This window comes from Guyanagaster necrorhizus, assembly GCF_019112545.1.
Source record: "Guyanagaster necrorhizus MCA 3950 unplaced genomic scaffold BT62scaffold_4, whole genome shotgun sequence".
NCBI classification, from domain to species: Eukaryota; Fungi; Basidiomycota; class Agaricomycetes; order Agaricales; family Physalacriaceae; genus Guyanagaster; species Guyanagaster necrorhizus.
The window spans coordinates 652,151-669,707 of NW_025064883.1; the positions used below are offsets into that span (position 1 = coordinate 652,151).

General features: G+C 49.3%; 9 protein-coding genes across 9 annotated transcripts; 3 read left to right on the forward strand and 6 right to left on the reverse strand.

Moving 5' to 3' along the window:
- Window positions 1-34: 34 nt before the first annotated feature.
- Window positions 35-2,147, reverse strand: BT62DRAFT_927627 (uncharacterized protein). Its single transcript, XM_043185303.1, has 7 exons — window positions 1,778-2,147; window positions 1,553-1,728; window positions 1,426-1,491; window positions 780-1,374; window positions 541-729; window positions 407-487; window positions 35-355 (listed from the first exon to the last, which is right to left on the reverse strand). The coding sequence occupies exons 1-7, from the start codon at window positions 2,109-2,111 to the stop codon at window positions 258-260; spliced, it is 1,539 nt and encodes a 512-aa protein (XP_043043810.1). The 5' UTR covers window positions 2,112-2,147; the 3' UTR covers window positions 35-257.
- Window positions 2,008-3,854, forward strand: BT62DRAFT_991298 (uncharacterized protein; the record flags this gene model as incomplete). The annotated part of the gene is made up of 6 exons (XM_043190276.1): window positions 2,008-2,572; window positions 2,625-2,779; window positions 2,836-2,965; window positions 3,020-3,043; window positions 3,094-3,165; window positions 3,220-3,854. Exons 1-6 carry the CDS (start codon window positions 2,380-2,382, stop codon window positions 3,852-3,854), a joined length of 1,209 nt encoding a protein of 402 aa, XP_043043811.1. The 5' UTR covers window positions 2,008-2,379.
- A 45-nt stretch (window positions 3,855-3,899) lies between these two features.
- BT62DRAFT_927630 (uncharacterized protein) lies at window positions 3,900-7,607 on the reverse strand. Its single transcript, XM_043185304.1, has 4 exons — window positions 5,728-7,607; window positions 5,451-5,674; window positions 4,260-5,402; window positions 3,900-4,209 (listed from the first exon to the last, which is right to left on the reverse strand). Exons 1-4 carry the CDS (start codon window positions 7,467-7,469, stop codon window positions 4,199-4,201), a joined length of 3,120 nt encoding a protein of 1,039 aa, XP_043043812.1. The 5' UTR covers window positions 7,470-7,607; the 3' UTR covers window positions 3,900-4,198.
- Window positions 7,608-7,636: 29 nt separating this feature from the next.
- BT62DRAFT_503920 (uncharacterized protein) lies at window positions 7,637-9,422 on the reverse strand. Its single transcript, XM_043181181.1, has one exon. The coding sequence runs from the start codon at window positions 8,984-8,986 to the stop codon at window positions 7,874-7,876; it is 1,113 nt and encodes a 370-aa protein (XP_043043813.1). The 5' UTR covers window positions 8,987-9,422; the 3' UTR covers window positions 7,637-7,873.
- A 79-nt stretch (window positions 9,423-9,501) lies between these two features.
- Window positions 9,502-11,191, forward strand: BT62DRAFT_1072408 (uncharacterized protein). The gene is made up of 6 exons (XM_043178849.1): window positions 9,502-9,806; window positions 9,862-10,028; window positions 10,079-10,198; window positions 10,245-10,445; window positions 10,500-10,614; window positions 10,647-11,191. Exons 1-6 carry the CDS (start codon window positions 9,572-9,574, stop codon window positions 11,078-11,080), a joined length of 1,272 nt encoding a protein of 423 aa, XP_043043814.1. The 5' UTR covers window positions 9,502-9,571; the 3' UTR covers window positions 11,081-11,191.
- BT62DRAFT_504282 (uncharacterized protein) lies at window positions 11,120-11,527 on the reverse strand. The gene is made up of 2 exons (XM_043181183.1): window positions 11,494-11,527; window positions 11,120-11,430 (listed from the first exon to the last, which is right to left on the reverse strand). Exon 2 carries the CDS (start codon window positions 11,418-11,420, stop codon window positions 11,160-11,162), a length of 261 nt encoding a protein of 86 aa, XP_043043815.1. The 5' UTR covers window positions 11,421-11,430; window positions 11,494-11,527; the 3' UTR covers window positions 11,120-11,159.
- Window positions 11,528-11,604: 77 nt separating this feature from the next.
- BT62DRAFT_927633 (uncharacterized protein) lies at window positions 11,605-14,171 on the forward strand. The gene is made up of 9 exons (XM_043185305.1): window positions 11,605-12,124; window positions 12,188-12,495; window positions 12,554-12,729; window positions 12,779-12,844; window positions 12,897-13,251; window positions 13,306-13,431; window positions 13,482-13,706; window positions 13,756-13,839; window positions 13,902-14,171. Exons 1-9 carry the CDS (start codon window positions 12,060-12,062, stop codon window positions 14,000-14,002), a joined length of 1,506 nt encoding a protein of 501 aa, XP_043043816.1. The 5' UTR covers window positions 11,605-12,059; the 3' UTR covers window positions 14,003-14,171.
- BT62DRAFT_991302 (uncharacterized protein) lies at window positions 14,091-15,875 on the reverse strand. The gene is made up of 2 exons (XM_043190277.1): window positions 15,370-15,875; window positions 14,091-15,314 (listed from the first exon to the last, which is right to left on the reverse strand). Exons 1-2 carry the CDS (start codon window positions 15,710-15,712, stop codon window positions 14,482-14,484), a joined length of 1,176 nt encoding a protein of 391 aa, XP_043043817.1. The 5' UTR covers window positions 15,713-15,875; the 3' UTR covers window positions 14,091-14,481.
- A 50-nt stretch (window positions 15,876-15,925) lies between these two features.
- BT62DRAFT_927635 (saccharopine dehydrogenase) lies at window positions 15,926-17,542 on the reverse strand. Its single transcript, XM_043185306.1, has 4 exons — window positions 17,337-17,542; window positions 16,809-17,285; window positions 16,490-16,759; window positions 15,926-16,415 (listed from the first exon to the last, which is right to left on the reverse strand). The coding sequence occupies exons 1-4, from the start codon at window positions 17,492-17,494 to the stop codon at window positions 16,214-16,216; spliced, it is 1,107 nt and encodes a 368-aa protein (XP_043043818.1). The 5' UTR covers window positions 17,495-17,542; the 3' UTR covers window positions 15,926-16,213.
- Window positions 17,543-17,557: the final 15 nt, after the last annotated feature.

Consider the following 17,557-nt stretch of genomic DNA (forward strand, 5'->3'; position numbering starts at 1 on the left):
TTTGCGCGTACAAGATACATGAAGCAAAATGTGTAAGATTGTCGTAGAAGGTTTACTTACTGCACTTTGTCAATATGTAAATGGATTTTAATCTAACTAATAATGCACAGAATTACGGGGATACCAATGGAGAACTAAAGTTACTGAAACTAAGACTAAATAGTTAATAGGAAGACGAAAGTATTTACTTGGATAACATTAAGGAATAAACAGGCGGCAAGACCGGTATTACTAATATTACAGTACGGACAACGTACTCAGGTGGATGCATGTGGCTGAGGAGCTACCGGATACAGTTCTGGTTCTGGCGTGGGTTCTTTACCACGGACGCGAGCAATAATTCGCAGTCGCTTAGCTGAAAAAAAAAGTAAGGCGCAAATCTTCTACAAGAGGTGGCAAGACTGACAATAATCACGGTGTACATGGTCGTCCGGCTCATCATCGGAATCCAGAAGAGGATCCGTACAATTGATAACATGCCATGCGTCTAAGCAACATTCATCAAGGTCTGCGAATCAAAATGTGTGTACATCGACATACGATCGAGCATGGATTTGTGTGAACTGCCAACGCCTTTCGAATGTGATGCGTAGCGAGAAGACCAATTAGGGTCCCCCACAGTCCCAAACTTATATGGCGCGTATCGGTGCTGGTACGTCGAAGGAACATCGGGACTGGAATGCCGATAGCTGGGAGCAGCGTACAAAGGTTCGCGGCCTCTGGGAAATGCTAGAAAAATTGTCAGACCAAGCCAATCGGAAAGCGGAATTTTAACTGACGACCAAATTCAGCGGCATCGGCGGGGGGCTGAACCTCCTTCTGCTTGGTTTCCTTTTGCTTACTTTCCTTGTTCTTCTCCAGCATCGCCTTATTCTTGACACGTTCACGATACTGCTTGTCCCAAAGCGCCTTCCTTTCCTTCTTCTCCTTGAGCGTCATGGGGACGCCAGTGTTGCGCTTGCTTTTCGCTTTGACTTCTGGAACATTTTCCTCGCCGTTATGGATGGCCTTAGAAGTGGAAGAAGTGGACGAAGTGGAGACGCTCCCAACCACCTTATTAATGATGTCGTTTCTATGATTAACGGACTTTTCGGCACGAGCTATCTCCTCCTCGGTGTCCACGTTCTCTTTCTCAGCTTCAGCACGGGTTATCATAACAAAGGCAGGCGCCTTTCCTAGCCGATGACTGTCGCAGAATGGATTGACGCTGAGCACCTCAGTATCGTAGTCGTCTTCATTGACGGCGGATGTTGCTTCATGAAAATGATAGCAGAGCCACAGAAAAGCGCGGGCGCGGGAGGCACTCGAGACTTCCACAGGAAGAAAGAGGTCGATAAATTCAAGCTCATTTAAGAAATGCTCTTGGCCAATAGCCTGTCCAGATGGTGGTTAGGATAATGGGGCGGAAGCCATTGTGAGACGCACAGGAGAGTAATTTGACAGAATGAAAATGATGGTGGCGATGCTAGTAGGCGGTACCTTTCCGGTTGTCTGTTTTGTGGACACGTCATAAAGATGGGGGGCATATCCGAGTGAGTGGCAAGGAACATACTGCACGGGTAAGAATATCACCGGGAGTTGTCGGAACAGACTTGGGGTCCTCATCTGGGACCGTACAGGCCTTGAGTAGACCTTTGATTCGGGGTGCATCTTGGAGGTTACCGTCGGCTCTTTGGAGAGCAGGGATCGGGTGGTATGTTCGCACCGCTGTTTTCTTCTCCGCGAAGACTAAGCGAGACGATGAACATATAACAGTCAATGACAGATGGCCACTTACAGCTCATCGTTGTATTCACCCTGCCCACGTTTGCCAACAAAGCCAGCATCGCGAAGTCGGTGGCGAAGATAGCGGAAGCCGACATGGAGTCTTTCAGGGCCTTTGTGGCCTTTGTCGAATGCATGATTGCATTGACATAGAGGTCGCGAAAGGAGACCTTACAGCCAGCAGGGCCTCCGAAAGCAGAAGAGTAGGGATCCGTGAAGACACGCTGGTCATCACTGAAGATGTGGAGGAGGAAATCATACTGGAGGTCGACGCGAGTCAGAGGCTCACCATCAGCGCGCTTGATGGCGAGAGGCTTCTTGGGGAACGGGCTCTGCTTGCGCGACATTGTCAGCTCGTCATGGAGAGACAAAGCTGTGGCGTTCCCAAGGTTTCCCACGACGACTGGAATCCCTTACTGATGTCGAACCGGCAAACCAGCCGGCAACCGGTCAACTGATTCGGTCCGATCTTCCCGTCTCTAGCACAACAGCCTTCAAGTTCCGGCTCGTCCAGGTTTCCTGTCCTCTTTCTGCATCTTGTCCGTACTCGCTGCTCAGCTCTGGGGTATGCAGGGCATCTCCTTGATTCCCTCTCTCTGATTTCCTTCTTCTCTCATGATAGTGTTGCCTTTCCTTCTCTTCCTGGCTCTCTCTGTTTTATACTCCGAAGCGACTTATAATGTCACCATTAATGCGACAGACACGTCACTTCATTTTTCCTCTGGTTGGAATGTTTCACAGAACTCTGCTGGCCAGCAATTTCTATACATCAATCAACTTGGAACCGTGCTTATGGTATCATTGCCGAGTAGGTCCTCAATATCCTCCAGCTACTACTTCGTGTTCATACTTACATGTAGATGCAACATCTCATGTGTTCCTCATCGGACTCAAGCGGCCTGGGGGTTCCGCATATGGCTTCTGCCTCGATTGCAATGCTCAGACCAATGTAGAGTCCATCGTTATAGTGGATGGGCACGACCCTGCTCTTTCAAACGATAGTCTTGCCAAAATAGTAAACCTTGAGTATTTTATCGTTGTGCAACCACCTCATTGACATATACTCAATAGGATTTTATTTTCTCTTCCCCTCTCAATCCAAGCCAAAACCATGTTTTGATCATGTTCAACATTCCCGATATCAGATTCGATAATTTCAGCCAGGTCACTTTTAGTTCCCTGATAGTCACAATCGAGAATGGTTAGTGGCGACCCTCCTTGCTTGCGTAACTAATTCAAACCCTGTTATTTCCAGGCGAGGGCCAAGACTCTAGCTCAAGTACGTCCGCCAATGTCTGTGAATAAGAACACTGGAATTTTGAAATGCAGAGATCCCTAAATCCTCTGCATCATCTCCCATTGCTGGTGTCACAAGCACCACCTCGGACATCTTTTCTACGTGTCGGTTGCTCAGAACTATACATATGCGATTACAGTCGCTAAATTCTTTCTCAGGGAGTAATGTGAAGACATCAGCGGCCTCAACTTCGTCTTCTAGTGTTCTAAGTGCTGAAAAAGAAGCGACTTGGACGCCTGCTATATCTTCGTCCGCTTCCTCCCAGATTTCCTACGTGCCAGCTGACCCTTCGTCACAATATACGCCATCATCGTCTTCGTTATCATCACCTATTGCTTCTACTCCTCGCAATGATTCCATGAATCCTTCAGGATCCTCGGGTAGCTCGGATAGCGCCAGCAATGACATTACACCATTTTCAGTGAACAAGTCACTAATCGCGGTGATTGTCACTTTAAGCTCTGTCGCCGTGCTTTCGTTTGTCCTAGGACTTTTCCTTTTCTTCCGACAGAAGGAGCGTCAAACGCGTAGAAGACTCTCCGAGCCATTGTCGTTTGCAGATAGGCAGATAACCGGACCACTTGAATTGCCAATAGTGGAAGGTTTAGATAGTATCGGGCCTCTCGCTGCTGCTGGACGAGAACCGCCTCCCCGGAGAAACGTTACGTCGTACGCCAATGCGGTGGTGGGGCAGTTGCCAGGGGCCAGCAGTAGGCAAATAAACAGCTCTAGGCTATCAAGCAGACAGAGTCAAGATATGTGGATTACAAGACTAGTCGAAGATCAGATTTAATCGGCGGTTCGTTTTGGGTTCGTTACTTACAGTTACTGTATCTTTATCAGTTTTATTTATGCGAACATTCTGTTGGCTTTGGACACATAATCCGCTGTGAATGTACTTCTACAACAAACACACTGGCACGAGAATGTTCTTAGATTAATAGGCGATAACAATAAAGTATAATTAGGCATTGAAGAAGCGAATGATGAGAAGTCGATGATATGAAGTACAGTGGATGAATCCGATCAAATCCGCAGCTAATAGAGAAAGAACGCAATGCAGGAAAAATGAGATAAATTCAACAATAATGACGGGGAACAAAAGAAAAGGCCTCCTTCGTCGACATACACGGATTCTCATAGGTGTCCTGTGTCTAACCGTGAGCGCCAGAATTGCAACTTTACAAAAGACACAAACCAGGCTGCCAATAACTCAACACATGCTCTAAAACTTCGACTACCACACTGCTTTTATACATCAGTCCATGGTCTGCACCCTTCACAACCTTGACAGTGCATTTATCTTCCCCCATGTTTCTTTCCATCCATCGCACAGCATGTTCAGCGATCTTCTCATCCCTGTCACCATACCATACATTGACTTTATGCGGATAAGAAGTGTAAGAAAATCCCCATGGATGATTATCATGATTCAGAATCTGCAGCAGATCATTGTGTGTCCCTTTTGCAGATTCAGAGTGAGATGCGGCGATCAGGGCGTTGGCTAGCGTAGCTTGGTAGCCGTGGTTTGGCCCGTTTCTTGTGGAAAATGACTGATTTGAAGAAAATGTTTCCTGCACGCTCGCAACAGGTGATGCAGGAAGAGATGTTGCCCCACGTGAGGTATTGAAGGAAAGAGAACGTCGCCCGTTCGCACGAGGATAGGGAATATGACCTGTCGTTGAGAATTTATCGGGCGATGGCGTTAATGATCGATCTCCCCTGACTAACGACGTCTGGGAGGATTCAATAGCCTTGGTCCAATTAGGATCGTCAAAACCTAGTCCAACTTCAAACTTAAGAGCAGGAGGAAGCTGGGGGCCTAAATTCTCCGATACTTTCGACGACTTGGACTTCAGTGACCCCATCGAACGCAATGCTTTAAGTCGCCGCCCCGACGATGCCTTGTCGTCTTCTGTGGGAGACTGCGGCTGGGAGTGTGATGGCGCTTTGAAGCGGTGCAAGAAACTCCTCGAATTCTTTCTTTTCGTGGTGGCTTCTTGACGAGTTGGTCGCAAATCTACGCCAAGGGTGCTGCGACTCTCAAATCGACCGTCAAAATCCCCGAGATCGTCATACTCGCTAAATGTGCTCGATGTCATGCTCGGCCTTGGGCGATTACCGATGGATGAGGGATAAACAGAACTCATGTTACCGTGTGCAACTGGCGGAGAACCGCTCATCGATATGCCCTTTGACGAAGGTGATCGAAAATCATAGCCGATGCCTTCATATGCTATAGTTGGAGGTTTACCAATCATCCACGCCTGCAGTTTCCAATCTGCTGCTTGCGCGGTTTTCAATATCCCATTGGGAACGTATTTGAGCCATTTGTAGCCCCCTGGAAATGGGAATGAGACAAATGAATGATTTCAACGCTCAGGCTCACCACTTTCGCTGCCTCCTACCCATGGTGCAAGTAAGCAAATGTCCCCGCGTATACGTTGTGACAGCTTATTGGCAAATGACAAAGCGTAAGGTGCACCAGCTGAGTGGGCCATAACACTACATTGATCTATGTGAAGCAGATCGAGAACTTCCTCCACCACAGAAGCCCATTGCATAATGCCCTTCGCAGATTTTGCTCGTGGCTCTGTCCGACCAAGACCCCATCTGTTAGTAATACACATTAGCAGATAAACGGCGTGAGGATGGAAGATATTTACCGGTCGATCGTGACAAGTCTCAATCCCATACATTCTGCCATCTCGTCATACAAGCCCATGATATGCCGTACACATCCCAAACCCAGAAACACAACGACTGGGATCCCGGTGGGACTTCCAAGATCAGAAAGACTGACGGTCAAAGGATTGTCTGAAGATGCATGAGGCGATCGCGTTAATTTTAGTAGCGTAGTAAGTCGCCCTGAACGCAAATACTGGGCAACTGCTTGGGCCGGCGATGGTTTAGATAGAGATGCCAGTAGATTAGTAGTTTCAAAGGAAGGCGGAGGATGGCTCGAAGTGACAGACATGGAATAGATTGATGCCGTTCCCCCATCCGATCGGGGGGAACAGATGCTGGCGTTGTCTGCAGATATCGTTGACAGTCGTTTTGCGAAGGAAGAGGGCGGCGGCGGTGGAGGCGTAGGTGCTGGTTTCATGGCGTTCTGGTTCCGGAGAGTTCTCTGCACTTCGTCAGCAACACTATCGATGGAAGATCGGGATAAAAGGTCTGCCTCTTCTTCAAGGGTCAGTGGTTCGGAGTCTGGCTCAGATTCTTCCACCAGTGTGGCATGACCATGACTGTGCACATATGAAGACGTGCGCGTCAGGGACGTCCGAGACCGCCCCTGTGCTTCGGGAGGCGCATACGCGCGAATGATCTCGGATATGGAGGGCGCTATACTTTTAGGACGCTCCTGACATAAAGACGCTCCACCGACCGAGTCAGGAGAGACAGGTCTATGCCTGGCAGGTGGTACCGGGGATGGAGTTCGAGCTTCATCTTCAAGAAGAGGTGAGGGTGTCGCAGGAGTGGATGAGGTTATAGTCGCGTTAGAACTGCTACGACTAGGTCCTAATCGCTTCGGACGTCGCTTGTGCAAAAGAGCATGCGGTACCAGCGTCTCATCTTCTTCATCGCCCGAATAACTGGATCTATGGGCAGAGGCCTTGGAAGACTTCTTGGATCTTCGAACCTTGCCTCCACCGAGGACGATACCCGGCGGTGGAGTAGGGAGTGGGGGCTGATAGAGTGGATGATGGCCCGGTATCCCGAACCTAGCACGACTGGAAAGACTGGCGCTAATGATGTCCTCCCCTCCATTCATGTTGTCCACCAATGCATCCATCGCCTCCACCGTCGAGATGGGAGCGGCAACCATGACTGAGAATTCTCTGAATGAAACGTTGTCTAAAGGTGTGTCGGGTGGTGTGTCCGTATGTTGCGTAGAAGAACCGGAAAAGCGGTGAACAGGAGTTGGATCGGCCCAATTGGAGGCCTGGCGAGATGGCCCGGTCCTGGAACGAATTCTTGAATGCGGTTTTGAAGAGGATTGGGTATCTTGAGAAGGGTATAACGGGTAATCTGAAATTTCGGTGCTGGGAAAGAAATACGAAGACTGCTCGACCAAGGCCGGTGGCCTGGTGCCTTTCTTCTCCCGAATAGTCTGATCAGAGAAGGTGCTATCCTCCGGAGGGATGGGTGACTGTGGGGTGGAGTAGGCTTCACGGGCTTTCGACTTGGACGAGCGTGGTTGAGCCGTCTTTGGTCTTGGATACGCCTCAAAATACGAAGGCCGTGAATGTGAGGAGTCGATATTGGAGTTGTACGGGTCAGAAGGAAGGCTAGGCTTTTCCTTTTCGCGTCTGAGAGACAGGAAAGATGCGCTTTTGCGAGGTATGCGGTGAGACGAACTGGTCCCTGTTCCCAATGGCTGAGGACGCGATAGAACGGTGTGCATGCCGAAGACAATGCCTGTGGGTAAAAAAAGGAGCGTTTCGTTCTCTTCTCTTTGGAAGAAGAGAGATGATGCGAGGTCGAAGGGATGGGAGAACCGGTCTGGTCGATGCGGCACCGACAATGAGCACGGGAGAGAAATGGCTACGGCTCAATTTTGATCCAATAATGCTCTTTCCTATTTTGGCGATAGGGCAGTAGTCTATCTCTTGATCATCTATCTATTCAACTTACCAGCACGCGTAACCCAATATTGCTGTATTTCTGCTTGAAATACTATAATGTACATAACGTAGTATGTGTCAGCGTCAAGACTGTAATCTGTAACTCGGAAAGTATGGTATGTGATCCATCGGAATATTTAAAAACGGCCGTGACATACGAAGCTTCAAATTCCTCGAATTCCATTTACCCACTGAATGACAAATGAATACCTCGAAGAGATGATTCTTTTCGCACCGGTATTTCTGTCAAGGACGACCATCGCTGAAAAGGAGGGTAATTCGTTCCGTTGGGTAGTCCAAGCTCTCGAAGAGTAGACAATGTTGTCGAGCTTACAAACATAGCCCATTCTTCGGCTGTGACTCGGCTGCTCCTCCCAGTCACAACGAGCTTCTCCAACGTTGGAAAGCACTGCTCTATCGACTGCAACGTTGCAGGGCAAACAGGCGTGTCAATAAGGGAAAGGCGTGATAAGGAAATGTGAATGGGACTTTGGAAAGACGACAGATCGAAAGGAAGAGGGTCATCACACTGCATCTCGTAATGCAAATCCTCAATAGGATGAAAGTCCAACATTGGCCGGATCTGCTCATGGAAATCATCACTTCTCTCGGTCGTGACCCAGAGTTGTGTCAATGAACAAGTCTCGTGAAGAAGGTGGATCAAACGACCGTTGGTTATACGGACGGTATCCAAAAAGAGAGAGGTGACCCGTAGAGGATACGGAATGGAAGGGAATAGAATATCAAGGTCAAGATTCGAGAGTTTCAGACTCTCCAGCGCGGCGAACTTGAATGCAAGGACTTCGTCCCACTCCAGGGATGGAGGTGAATGTAGAGACTCCTTCCTCAACGTTCCGTCTATGCACAGTCGCCTCACGCATTGCGGATGCGACATTGCATTGAGGTACCTGTGCGCCGAGACTGCCAGCTCCCCGCCCAGTGTTACACATTCCAGACCTTCCAGACTCAAAATGAACCTGATGCTGGCCATCTGCTTCGTGGACGGTCGGCCACTTTCAGGCCAGCCGGTGCGAAGTGGGCGAATATCGATCCCTTTGACCAAGCCAAGGAGGTGGTCATTTCTTTCAAGCGTTTCGGCGAGTAAGGCGCATGAACGATAAGATAGAAGGACGGGGATAGCGTAAAGTCTCTTCCTGATGGCATGCAGCCAAGAGAAAGACACGATGGAGAGAGACAAGAGGTCCTGGGGCCACCAATCGCTACTATTCTCGAGGATGACAGGGATGAGATCATTCACGAGTCGTGGACGCTGAACCTGCTCAAGAACGACGGACATTTAACCAGTCAGGGGTGGAAAGTTACACCAAGCAGGGAGGGAATTGTTCGACCTTGAAATATTACGGCAGGACTAGCTCAGGTGATGGCAGACTGAGCGGGGAAAGTAGTCGCTCAGCTAACTGTTGCCATCGGGTCATCGGCGCGGTCTTGTGACCGGAACACACGGAGCGATCGACGTCAACTCCAGCGTAGTACCACCGATATCGTCGTCTCCTTGGCACAGGCCATGAATGCTAAAAAGGACTTCCATGGATTGGGGACAGCCTACGGCACTGGCTCTGCTATCACTTTTCAGCTGCGTTGATGTGTATTTTTTGAAGGAATTTGATTATAACGGTCCAAATGATCACAGCCTGCCGGTTCAAGTATGTACAAATGTGTCGTGTGCGGATGGAATTCCTGTTCCCCGATGTATTGTAGAATATATGTACAAGGAATATATTTTGAAATTGCACAACGCGTGGTTCCATTTTGGACGCGTCATTCACTAGTTGTGACGTGTGACTCGGGGTGCATGCAGCGGCTTATTTAATAACACATGTTATCAACTCCTCCCAGCGAAGGCGTACGCAACTGAACAGCGATGACCGCCGTGGCGCCCATGTATGCTGTTCCTATCTCTGAGCGACCCCGACAGCCATGGCGTCGCACATTCTCCGCTGTGCTATTCTTTCTTGTATTCAATCTCGGCTGCCTGATGGTCAACGCCTCACAATTTGTGTTCCTGCTACCTCTTCGGGTCCTGCCTTTTAAGTGGTCCAGAGCGCTGTACGTGGATGGTATCAGGTATACCAAAGGCGCATTCGGGTGCCTTCTCAGTACGTCCCCTAATCACCACCTCTGGTCCATCTTGGCGTTTAGCATACCCCGCAGTCCTGATGTGCCAGTGGTTTGCCCCGACGAAACTCATCGTGTCATTCGAGACAACGGGTAAGGGCTGCTTCACCCTGGAGGACATAGGCCGTATTGTTGTAAAGGATAAGAGGGGTGACGTGTCCTTGAACTTGCCGACCAAGTTCGTCATGGTAGCGAACCACCAGGTGTGCATCGGTTTGCTCGGGCTGCATCCATTTCTGACCAGAATTCTAAGATTTACCTGGATTGGTTGTATGAATGGTGTTTGTTGTATTTTATCGGGCCCCAAGGGGTTCACCGATATGTGTACATTACATTAAAGAAGAGCCTTCAATGGGTTCCAATCGTCGGATGGGTACGTCATTTTCAGTCGGATTCCGTTTCACTTAATGAAAACGCAGGGCATGCAATTCTTCAATTTTATCTTTCTGGCGAGGTCGTGGGCATCCGACCGAGTACAGCTATCAGCTAGTCTGTCCACGTTAGCATCTGAGGCTGAAAAGCAGGATAATCCACTCGCGTTCATTCTATATCCGGAAGGAACGCTCGTCAGTCAAGACACCAGACCCATTAGCAAGAAGTTTGCTGATAAAATGGGAATTGTGAAGGTTTTCCTCGCTGAGATGTGGCCCGAAACTAACTGACATTTGCCTCAGGCCGATATGACCCATACGTTACTGCCCAGGTCGACTGGATTGCACTACAGTCTGCGTTCATTATCGCCGCGCATTCCAGAGCTACGTTTGATAGACGTTACAGTGGTATACCCAGGTGCGTGGCTGTTGCTGTGAACGACAGTGCAGGCGAAGAACGTCCAGCAGGAATACCCCCCTTGCATTATGGACAAGACTTTTATACCCTACGTTCCGTGTTTTTCGACGGTTTACCACCTCCTGTGATTCACATGCACCTGCGGATGTTTGATGTCGCCCGAGAGGTACCGATTGGCGATCTATCGGGGAGCAATCCTGAGGCGTCCCTGAAGACTGGGCCTATGGTGGAGGTGGATATACCCGAGGAAGAAAAGAGAGGATTCGACGAGTGGCTGAAGGGACTCTGGAAGGAGAAGGACGACTCAATAGGAATGTTTTATGAGGCCAACTCGTTTACCCGTGAGAATCAGGTCACGGTAGAAATTCCTCTTAAGCTGCGGCGGAAACGTGAAATGCTTGACGCATTCTGTTTCTTCCTACCGGCAGCCGCAGGATGGGCATGGAGGAAATGCAAAGGATATTAAATTTCAGAAGGGGGTGGGATGGGATGTTGGGTGGATACAATATACTAGATGTAGCATAAGTGTACCGAGGTTTGGAAAGCTACTCGGATTCCCGTCTGTTTTGGAGACTTTTGATTAAAAAGAGACTGGTGTCCATGAACCGATCGACGCAATTGGTCAGACAGGAAGCTTCGGCGGAGGAAAACTTGTTGGATGGCGTGGAAGTGATGCACCTGAAGATAGGGTTAGATAGGAAAGATGGACAAAAACGGGCATTAATACTTGTCCCAGCACATGGTCGTGAGGTTATGGATAGTGGTATGCAGCTTTGCATTTGCCTGTTCCCTAGTGAGGAAGGCATCTAGTTCGCGCTGCAATATTTTTTATTTTTTTAATGTGGACAGAACAAGGCAATGAGAAAAAAAAAGGCATACCCTTGTGGCGGCATCGAAGGCAGAGTCAGCCATGAGTTGTGGCAGTGCCGGAGAATTGCAATTGATCATTCGGGCGATTGCTTAGTCATTGTGTAAATTTGCCTCCGCTTTTCCAGATCCGAGTGATCAACGAAAAGACAATTTTAGTAGATTATCTCGGAAACCGGTCGAACAGGTTAGGCCGTCCTCCAGGCTGGTTAGCGCTTTAGCTGCCTTTAGGGTTCAGTCTGGTTCTCCAGTAAAGGTCCACCTAGAAATCCTTATTACTCGTCGCTGCATGGCCCAATGCGTGTTCTTGGTCTCGTAGCCGCGCTGCCACCGTTCAGCCTCTGTCAATTCGTTTTCCCCCCTTCTCGTCGTTGTCGTCGCTTTGCTGCCTTTCTTTTTGCTTTATAGCTCGTCGGGGCCTTTGTCGGGGGCCTTCTTCACCCAGTTCCGGCCCTGCGCATCTCCCTTGCCTCTTACACGTGAGGCTTCTCTCACCGTCCATCTTTACGGCCCAAACTTTGTATTCTCATCTGCCGCGTGTGCCTTCTTGCCTCGTGTCACATCTCTGTTCTTTCTTCATGGCATCCACATCTGCTCCTCCTCCATCTTCCTCATCTCCTTGGCCCCCAGATCCAATCCCTCCGTATGTCCTTTCTTTTTCTCTCCCTTAGCTTCCGTATTTTTCGGCTCACCTGTCCCGTCCTAGTGTCGGTTACCTTAGTCGGAAGGCACTTCCCATTAAACGTAATGACGCAGAGTCTCTCACGCGCGAGGACGTGCAGTACGATCTCCTCAATCATATTTTCTCCGACCAGACTGCCGTTTTCACTCCCCAGACTCCCGGGAAGGCTTCCAAGCTCGCCTTCCGCGACCTCTACATCAATGCCCTCTACAACTCCAGTAAATGCTCAAAGGTCCTCAAAGAGAAGATGGTCGATACCCCCGCCTTCGCCCTCGAATTCGCCAAGATATGCCTCCTCACTAATGTCGGAAGAATAAACACCACAATGGCCTGTAAGACTTTTCTATGTCGTCTTTGATCCGATGTGATCTGACCATATGTCCGTCGTAGTCTTTCCAGAGATGAAGACCGCTTTGCGAACATACCACCCCGTTCCCTCTCTTCAAAAGACCGACGGCAATGCTCAAGATGCACCGCGTATCAAGAATTGCCTCAAGGCCGCGTTACTTCCATCTGAACTCAAAACTCTGCCTCCTTCCAGTCCGGACGAGATTCTTCTCAAACTGGTTCGTAGCTGGTTTTGCACTTGGTTGCTGATTCACTGATTTTGTTTAGCGATCGGGGAAACGACCTCCGACAAGTGTCGTAAACTTAGTCTTTGTACTTTCCAATCACGCAGCCGTGCGTTAGGATTTCTTTGTTCTAGAACATCTGTTCATTCGTCGTCTCACAGCCTTTAGCCCGAGTTCATTTCGATGGAACAGTTAATTTCCTAGATTTCTTTCTACCCAAGCCGTTGGCCTCTGCTGATCGAGCTAGAGCTTTTCTGTGGTTTATGTATCACTATCTCGAATCTCCAACAGGTTCTAATCCTTTCGATGACGACTATTCGCGGAAGCACCTCAACATGGCACCATATCTACGGTCCTTGAACCAAAGAGAAGCTTCGAGAGAGAATGTGGATACCGAGGACGAGATCATATGGGGAAATATGATGTCTAACCAACGGAACATCTTCCTCCATAAATTGGTGTCGTCGATGGAAAGTGATAAAAAGGCAAAGCCTGTGGCACCACACTTTGTTCCTGGTAAAATTCCGCTTTTTTACGTACTGGGTCTTGAGCTGACCTTTGCGTCGGCAGCCGCACCCGAGGCGTCGTCCTCGATGGGACATCGACCAGGTCAAGAACCTTCCCGGGACGAAGCACCGTTTATGTTTTACGTCCCAGGGCGTGAGCCGACGCCATCGCGTGAGGTGAATGAACAAGGTAAGGCCTATCACCTCTTCACATAGCAGACGGTTATACGTCTCTCACAGACACCCCCCTCTTACTCCCGGACTCCCGTCATAATCGTCGACACCAATCGGAGCAGCACCAGCAAAACCAGCCTCCGACAGCCCCACCACAGTATATTCGACACCGTCAGCCACCTCAGCAACCACTGCCACGACATCAAACGATTCCCATCAGGCCTCGGTCACATATTCGTACCTATAGCGCACCTATTTCGCGGCAAGAAGAAGGTCGACCAATAGTGCAGCGTAAGTGATGGAGCCACCTGCCAATTTCAATAGCATTGATGTAATACAGAGGCCTTCCACATGGCCCTGAACTCCGACCCTCTACTGGACTCAGACGAAGAGAACGCGGACGACAACCTCCGGGTAGACTACCGTGCGCTTTCCCCTCCTTCCTTTGATCGTGACATCCTCATCACTGATAAATAACTTGTGCAGGACGGCGGCTTGATGTTCTCACACGCATAAGAGGAAGACCACCCACACCTGATCTAATTCCACCACAAGAACAGCACTTTTACAGTGCAAGGCTCCCCTAAATACGTGTATCTATATTGCAATCATCACTACGCATATGCCCTGTAAATCGTATGTTGTATGGCCATGGATGGACGATCCAAAAACTGGGCTTGACGAATGTAGAAACATCATGTTGCATTGGACAATTCTATTCTGTATTAATAATACTAGGACCTGCCCATAAACCAGTACAACACCAGTTCAGCAGTACATAGGCGCCGCGGCCTGCTAAGTACCAGGTAACATGAATAACAGTCCTGTCCACATGTCATCGATAAGAGGGGTAACGAATGTTCATCTGCGAGAGGATACAAGCTCGTCACAAGGAATAGTCAAATAAAGAGTAAGTAGAAACACAACAACGAAGATGGGTGTAATATCATACAATGTGCGAAAAGAGAAGAAAAGGGAAATAAAGCTGGGGGACTCTTCGAAATCCCAAAGAACAAAGATAAAGGTGAGATAAAGAACGTAGTAGATACATCTCTGAAAAAGAGTCCTAGAATCCGCCTGGTAAGAGAAGAACAGGGTGCTCGAAACCAGACCTGGGTTTGCTTGGGGTCAGGTCAGCAGGAGCACTGTGGCGTCTCCACTTTCTTTCCTCTGAATCCATCTCTTGCGCGTTGAGGGAAAGCTCCGTTGGTAGCGTCCGACGGCGAAGGGTGGAAAGCATGTCCTTCGCTCGACGCTCCCGCGAATCTAGAGCAAGAAGATTGGACTCGGAGAGCTGTGTTCGGGACATGCGCGCCGTGCGTGGAACCCGAATGGTCTTGACCTCGAGAGCGGTAGAGCGGGGAGATGCAGGCGGGAGGGAATTCTTTGGCTCAGTGAACGATGGTCGGGAGTTGTTGACTGGAATCTGAAGTCTACCAACAGACAATATGGGACGTTCGGGGGCGATAGCAGATTGGCGCGGCTGAGTCAAAAAGGCAGGGAGCCTTGTAGCACGACCGGTGGAATGGCCCTCGGAGCTGGCATGCCTCTGGGTGCTGAGACGGGCAGATATCTGGTCTAAAGATGGTAAAGACTTGGGGGGTTGAGGTTCGTGAATAGCAATCGTGGGAGGTTTGCTGCTCATGGGGCCATCCTTAGGTGAGCTCGGAAGTCGAAAATCCACCTGTTCAATCCAAGGTTCTCTTGGATACGTCAGGGGACCAGTCCCGGATTTATCGTGATTTAAGGAATCAAAGAGTGCAAGGGGTGATACAAGACCGGGAGAAGGGAGCGAATAATGGAAAATGGCGGGAGACTCTGGTGGTGTCTTTGGAAGAGATGTCGCCGTAGGCGATGGCGGCGCAAGGACCTTAGACAGAAAGAGCGCCCGGCGTTCAACTAGAAGGTGATAAATGTCAGTATCTTGTATTTTCAACGACGCGATAAAACGTGCATTGCTTGTTCCTATGTGCCTTAAGGGCAACTTCCTTACGAAGGTCGGTCTTCTTCGCACTTGCAGCTGTGTTCCTCTCCCTCGATGCCCTTAGCAATGCTTCAAAGCGGCCACGCTCCAGACCCTTTCCTGTCACTGGCGCCTCCGGAGGTCGAAGTGGGGACAATTGCCTGACGAAATGTCCGTTGACTGGTGGGGGGGTGAGATGCCTGGGCCTGAAGGTATCTTTCTCGCTATTAGGGGGCCCCGTAACCCATGCAAAGGGAGAGAAAGGCTCTTCAGATACCTCCTGGGGCGGTGCGGGAGATATGGATATCTGTGGAAGAGGTACAGCGATGGCCATGAGAAAAGAGCGTATAGGTCTGCTTGAACACAAAGGTAGGCGACCAGCACCGACGTAATCTTGCAGAGAATTGCACTGGCAAAGCCCTCAGAGGACAAAAGAGTAAGAAGAGAAAGATATCAAACCGCACACACGCAGGCTGGCTGCGAACAAAACAATTTCCTAGTTGAGCCCAGCTGCCATTATTATTATTTATCTTCGGCATGTTCGGACTCCTTAGCAACCTTCTCCCTGCACTATATTTCGCCAATGCTTCATCCATTCCCCTTGCAACTACCTATACCGATGCTTGGATTCAATCTGATCCTTGCGTATCCACATCCTGATCTCCGGATTGCATATGAACAGTGCTTGTGTATGTACATGAACAGTTAGGTGACAACCATCAGTACATCAGAATGCTTGGCATCGTTCGCAATATTTATCCACTGATTTTTCTGCAATTCAAGCCAAATTTACGTTGTATTCTACTGTAAAGCCTTCTAAAACGGCCTCATGCGTCTATAGCTTAGCCGTTTCGACGGCCTCCGCAATTTTCTTGTCAAAAAGGGCCTTGGCTTCAGTCCACACCCGTGCCGTCTTCTGGTCCGGAAACTGGAGCAAAGAAGGAAGAAGGTCCGAGCTGAACTGCTCTGAAGCTTCTCGTGGAAGCAACGTAGGCAGGTGATCAATAGATATTACGGACAGAGGCGGATTCTCATTCCTGGAAATATTGAAGGGTCACAGTCAGAATACCACGATCTGGTGAACGTATCCATGCACAAAAAGACCGCTCACCCAACATCGACAGGCACTGTGGGCGAAGAGAATGTCGTGTTAATCGTGTAGATGGGAATTGGGTTGAATGGGTTGGTCGTATCACAGCTGACATCGACAACAGTCGACAGTCGCCGTCCTTTTCCGGCGGAGACGATTTGTTCATGAGTCAAGAACGAGGGAATCTTGGAACTGAGATAGATGCAGTTGACAAAAATGTCGACATCAAGAATCTCAGGAAACGGGCCGCCCTTGGCCGTTTCCTCCATGTCCCACTTGAGAATGTCATCCCTGATAAAAAAAGGTGAGTCATAGTAACAGAGACTGGGAATATGTATACTCGTCTAAACCAATCTTTCTAAAGAGATCAACTGCACCGCGTCCACATCGTCCCAGCGCACCAATTACCAAGGCCTTAACACCCCTGCCACTACCACCCAAGGCGGTCTTAACAGCGCTTATCATCGTATCTTCATTTTCAAAAGGCTTGAGATGCCCAAGCTTTTCGCCTCTTCTCTGCGACGCGACCGCAAGAGCACCAGCAGCTGCCCCTGCGAAGCCGGCATGATAACCAAAGGCTGCAACCCGACGACCGTTGGCGTCATTCAGGAACTCTAGGTCGTACAGGGTTCCTCCGCCGCGTTGGAAACGCGACAATACTTCGGCCCACCCAGCTTGTTGCTTGTAACAGTGAGCAAACTGGATATGAGTATGTGGGAGAGGGTCCGTCGACTCGGGAAGCTCTTTCAATCCGATGATTGGTATGTTCACTGGTGCGGATGGCCAAGTATTGTTATCTACTAGCTTGCATCCAACACTATCACGATAATGAGTTACGAGGAAATGAAGATATCATGTCTGCACTGACACTTCGTATTCAGTGTCATCGAAAATACGTTGTTCGTCTCGTTCGACGAAGATTTCGAAACCGGCATCGATGAGCTTTTTGGACGTGGTCGGTGTCAGTGCAGCTCGACGTTCGAACTCCTTCTTTTCGCAGCGAAGCCAGAGACTCGGCTTGAACATTTTGGACAAGATGAGAGACGGCTGAGAAAATTTGTGACTCGATTGGTCTTAATTTATTTATTT

Bases quoted from the DNA above. Each gene is read 5' to 3' on its own strand.
- BT62DRAFT_927627 (XM_043185303.1), bottom strand. From the start codon at position 2,111: ATGTCGCGCAAGCAGAGCCCGTTCCCCAAGAAGCCTCTCGCCATCAAG. The intron at 1,492-1,552 runs GTATGTTCCTTG...TCCACAAAACAG, and splicing joins GTGATATTCTTACCCGTGCA to ACAACCGGAAAGGTACCGCC. The intron at 356-406 runs GTCAGTCTTGCC...TTTTTTTTTCAG, and splicing joins CCATGTACACCGTGATTATT to CTAAGCGACTGCGAATTATT.
- BT62DRAFT_927630 (XM_043185304.1), bottom strand. From the start codon at position 7,469: ATGCACACCGTTCTATCGCGTCCTCAGCCATTGGGAACAGGGACCAGT. The intron at 5,675-5,727 runs GTAAATATCTTC...TATTACTAACAG, and splicing joins AGACTTGTCACGATCGACCG to ATGGGGTCTTGGTCGGACAG. The intron at 5,403-5,450 runs GTGAGCCTGAGC...TCCCATTTCCAG, and splicing joins GGTAGGAGGCAGCGAAAGTG to GGGGCTACAAATGGCTCAAA.
- BT62DRAFT_503920 (XM_043181181.1), bottom strand. From the start codon at position 8,986: ATGTCCGTCGTTCTTGAGCAGGTTCAGCGTCCACGACTCGTGAATGAT.
- BT62DRAFT_1072408 (XM_043178849.1), top strand. From the start codon at position 9,572: ATGACCGCCGTGGCGCCCATGTATGCTGTTCCTATCTCTGAGCGACCC. The intron at 9,807-9,861 runs GTACGTCCCCTA...CATACCCCGCAG, and splicing joins CGCATTCGGGTGCCTTCTCA to TCCTGATGTGCCAGTGGTTT. The intron at 10,199-10,244 runs GTACGTCATTTT...ATGAAAACGCAG, and splicing joins GGGTTCCAATCGTCGGATGG to GGCATGCAATTCTTCAATTT.
- BT62DRAFT_504282 (XM_043181183.1), bottom strand. From the start codon at position 11,420: ATGCCTTCCTCACTAGGGAACAGGCAAATGCAAAGCTGCATACCACTA.
- BT62DRAFT_927633 (XM_043185305.1), top strand. From the start codon at position 12,060: ATGGCATCCACATCTGCTCCTCCTCCATCTTCCTCATCTCCTTGGCCC. The intron at 12,496-12,553 runs GTAAGACTTTTC...TGTCCGTCGTAG, and splicing joins AATAAACACCACAATGGCCT to TCTTTCCAGAGATGAAGACC. The intron at 12,730-12,778 runs GTTCGTAGCTGG...GATTTTGTTTAG, and splicing joins ACGAGATTCTTCTCAAACTG to CGATCGGGGAAACGACCTCC.
- BT62DRAFT_991302 (XM_043190277.1), bottom strand. From the start codon at position 15,712: ATGGCCATCGCTGTACCTCTTCCACAGATATCCATATCTCCCGCACCG. The intron at 15,315-15,369 runs GCACGTTTTATC...ATCACCTTCTAG, and splicing joins GGCACATAGGAACAAGCAAT to TTGAACGCCGGGCGCTCTTT.
- BT62DRAFT_927635 (XM_043185306.1), bottom strand. From the start codon at position 17,494: ATGTTCAAGCCGAGTCTCTGGCTTCGCTGCGAAAAGAAGGAGTTCGAA. The intron at 17,286-17,336 runs GTCAGTGCAGAC...TTATCGTGATAG, and splicing joins GATGACACTGAATACGAAGT to TGTTGGATGCAAGCTAGTAG. The intron at 16,760-16,808 runs GTATACATATTC...TTTTTTTATCAG, and splicing joins AGAAAGATTGGTTTAGACGA to GGATGACATTCTCAAGTGGG.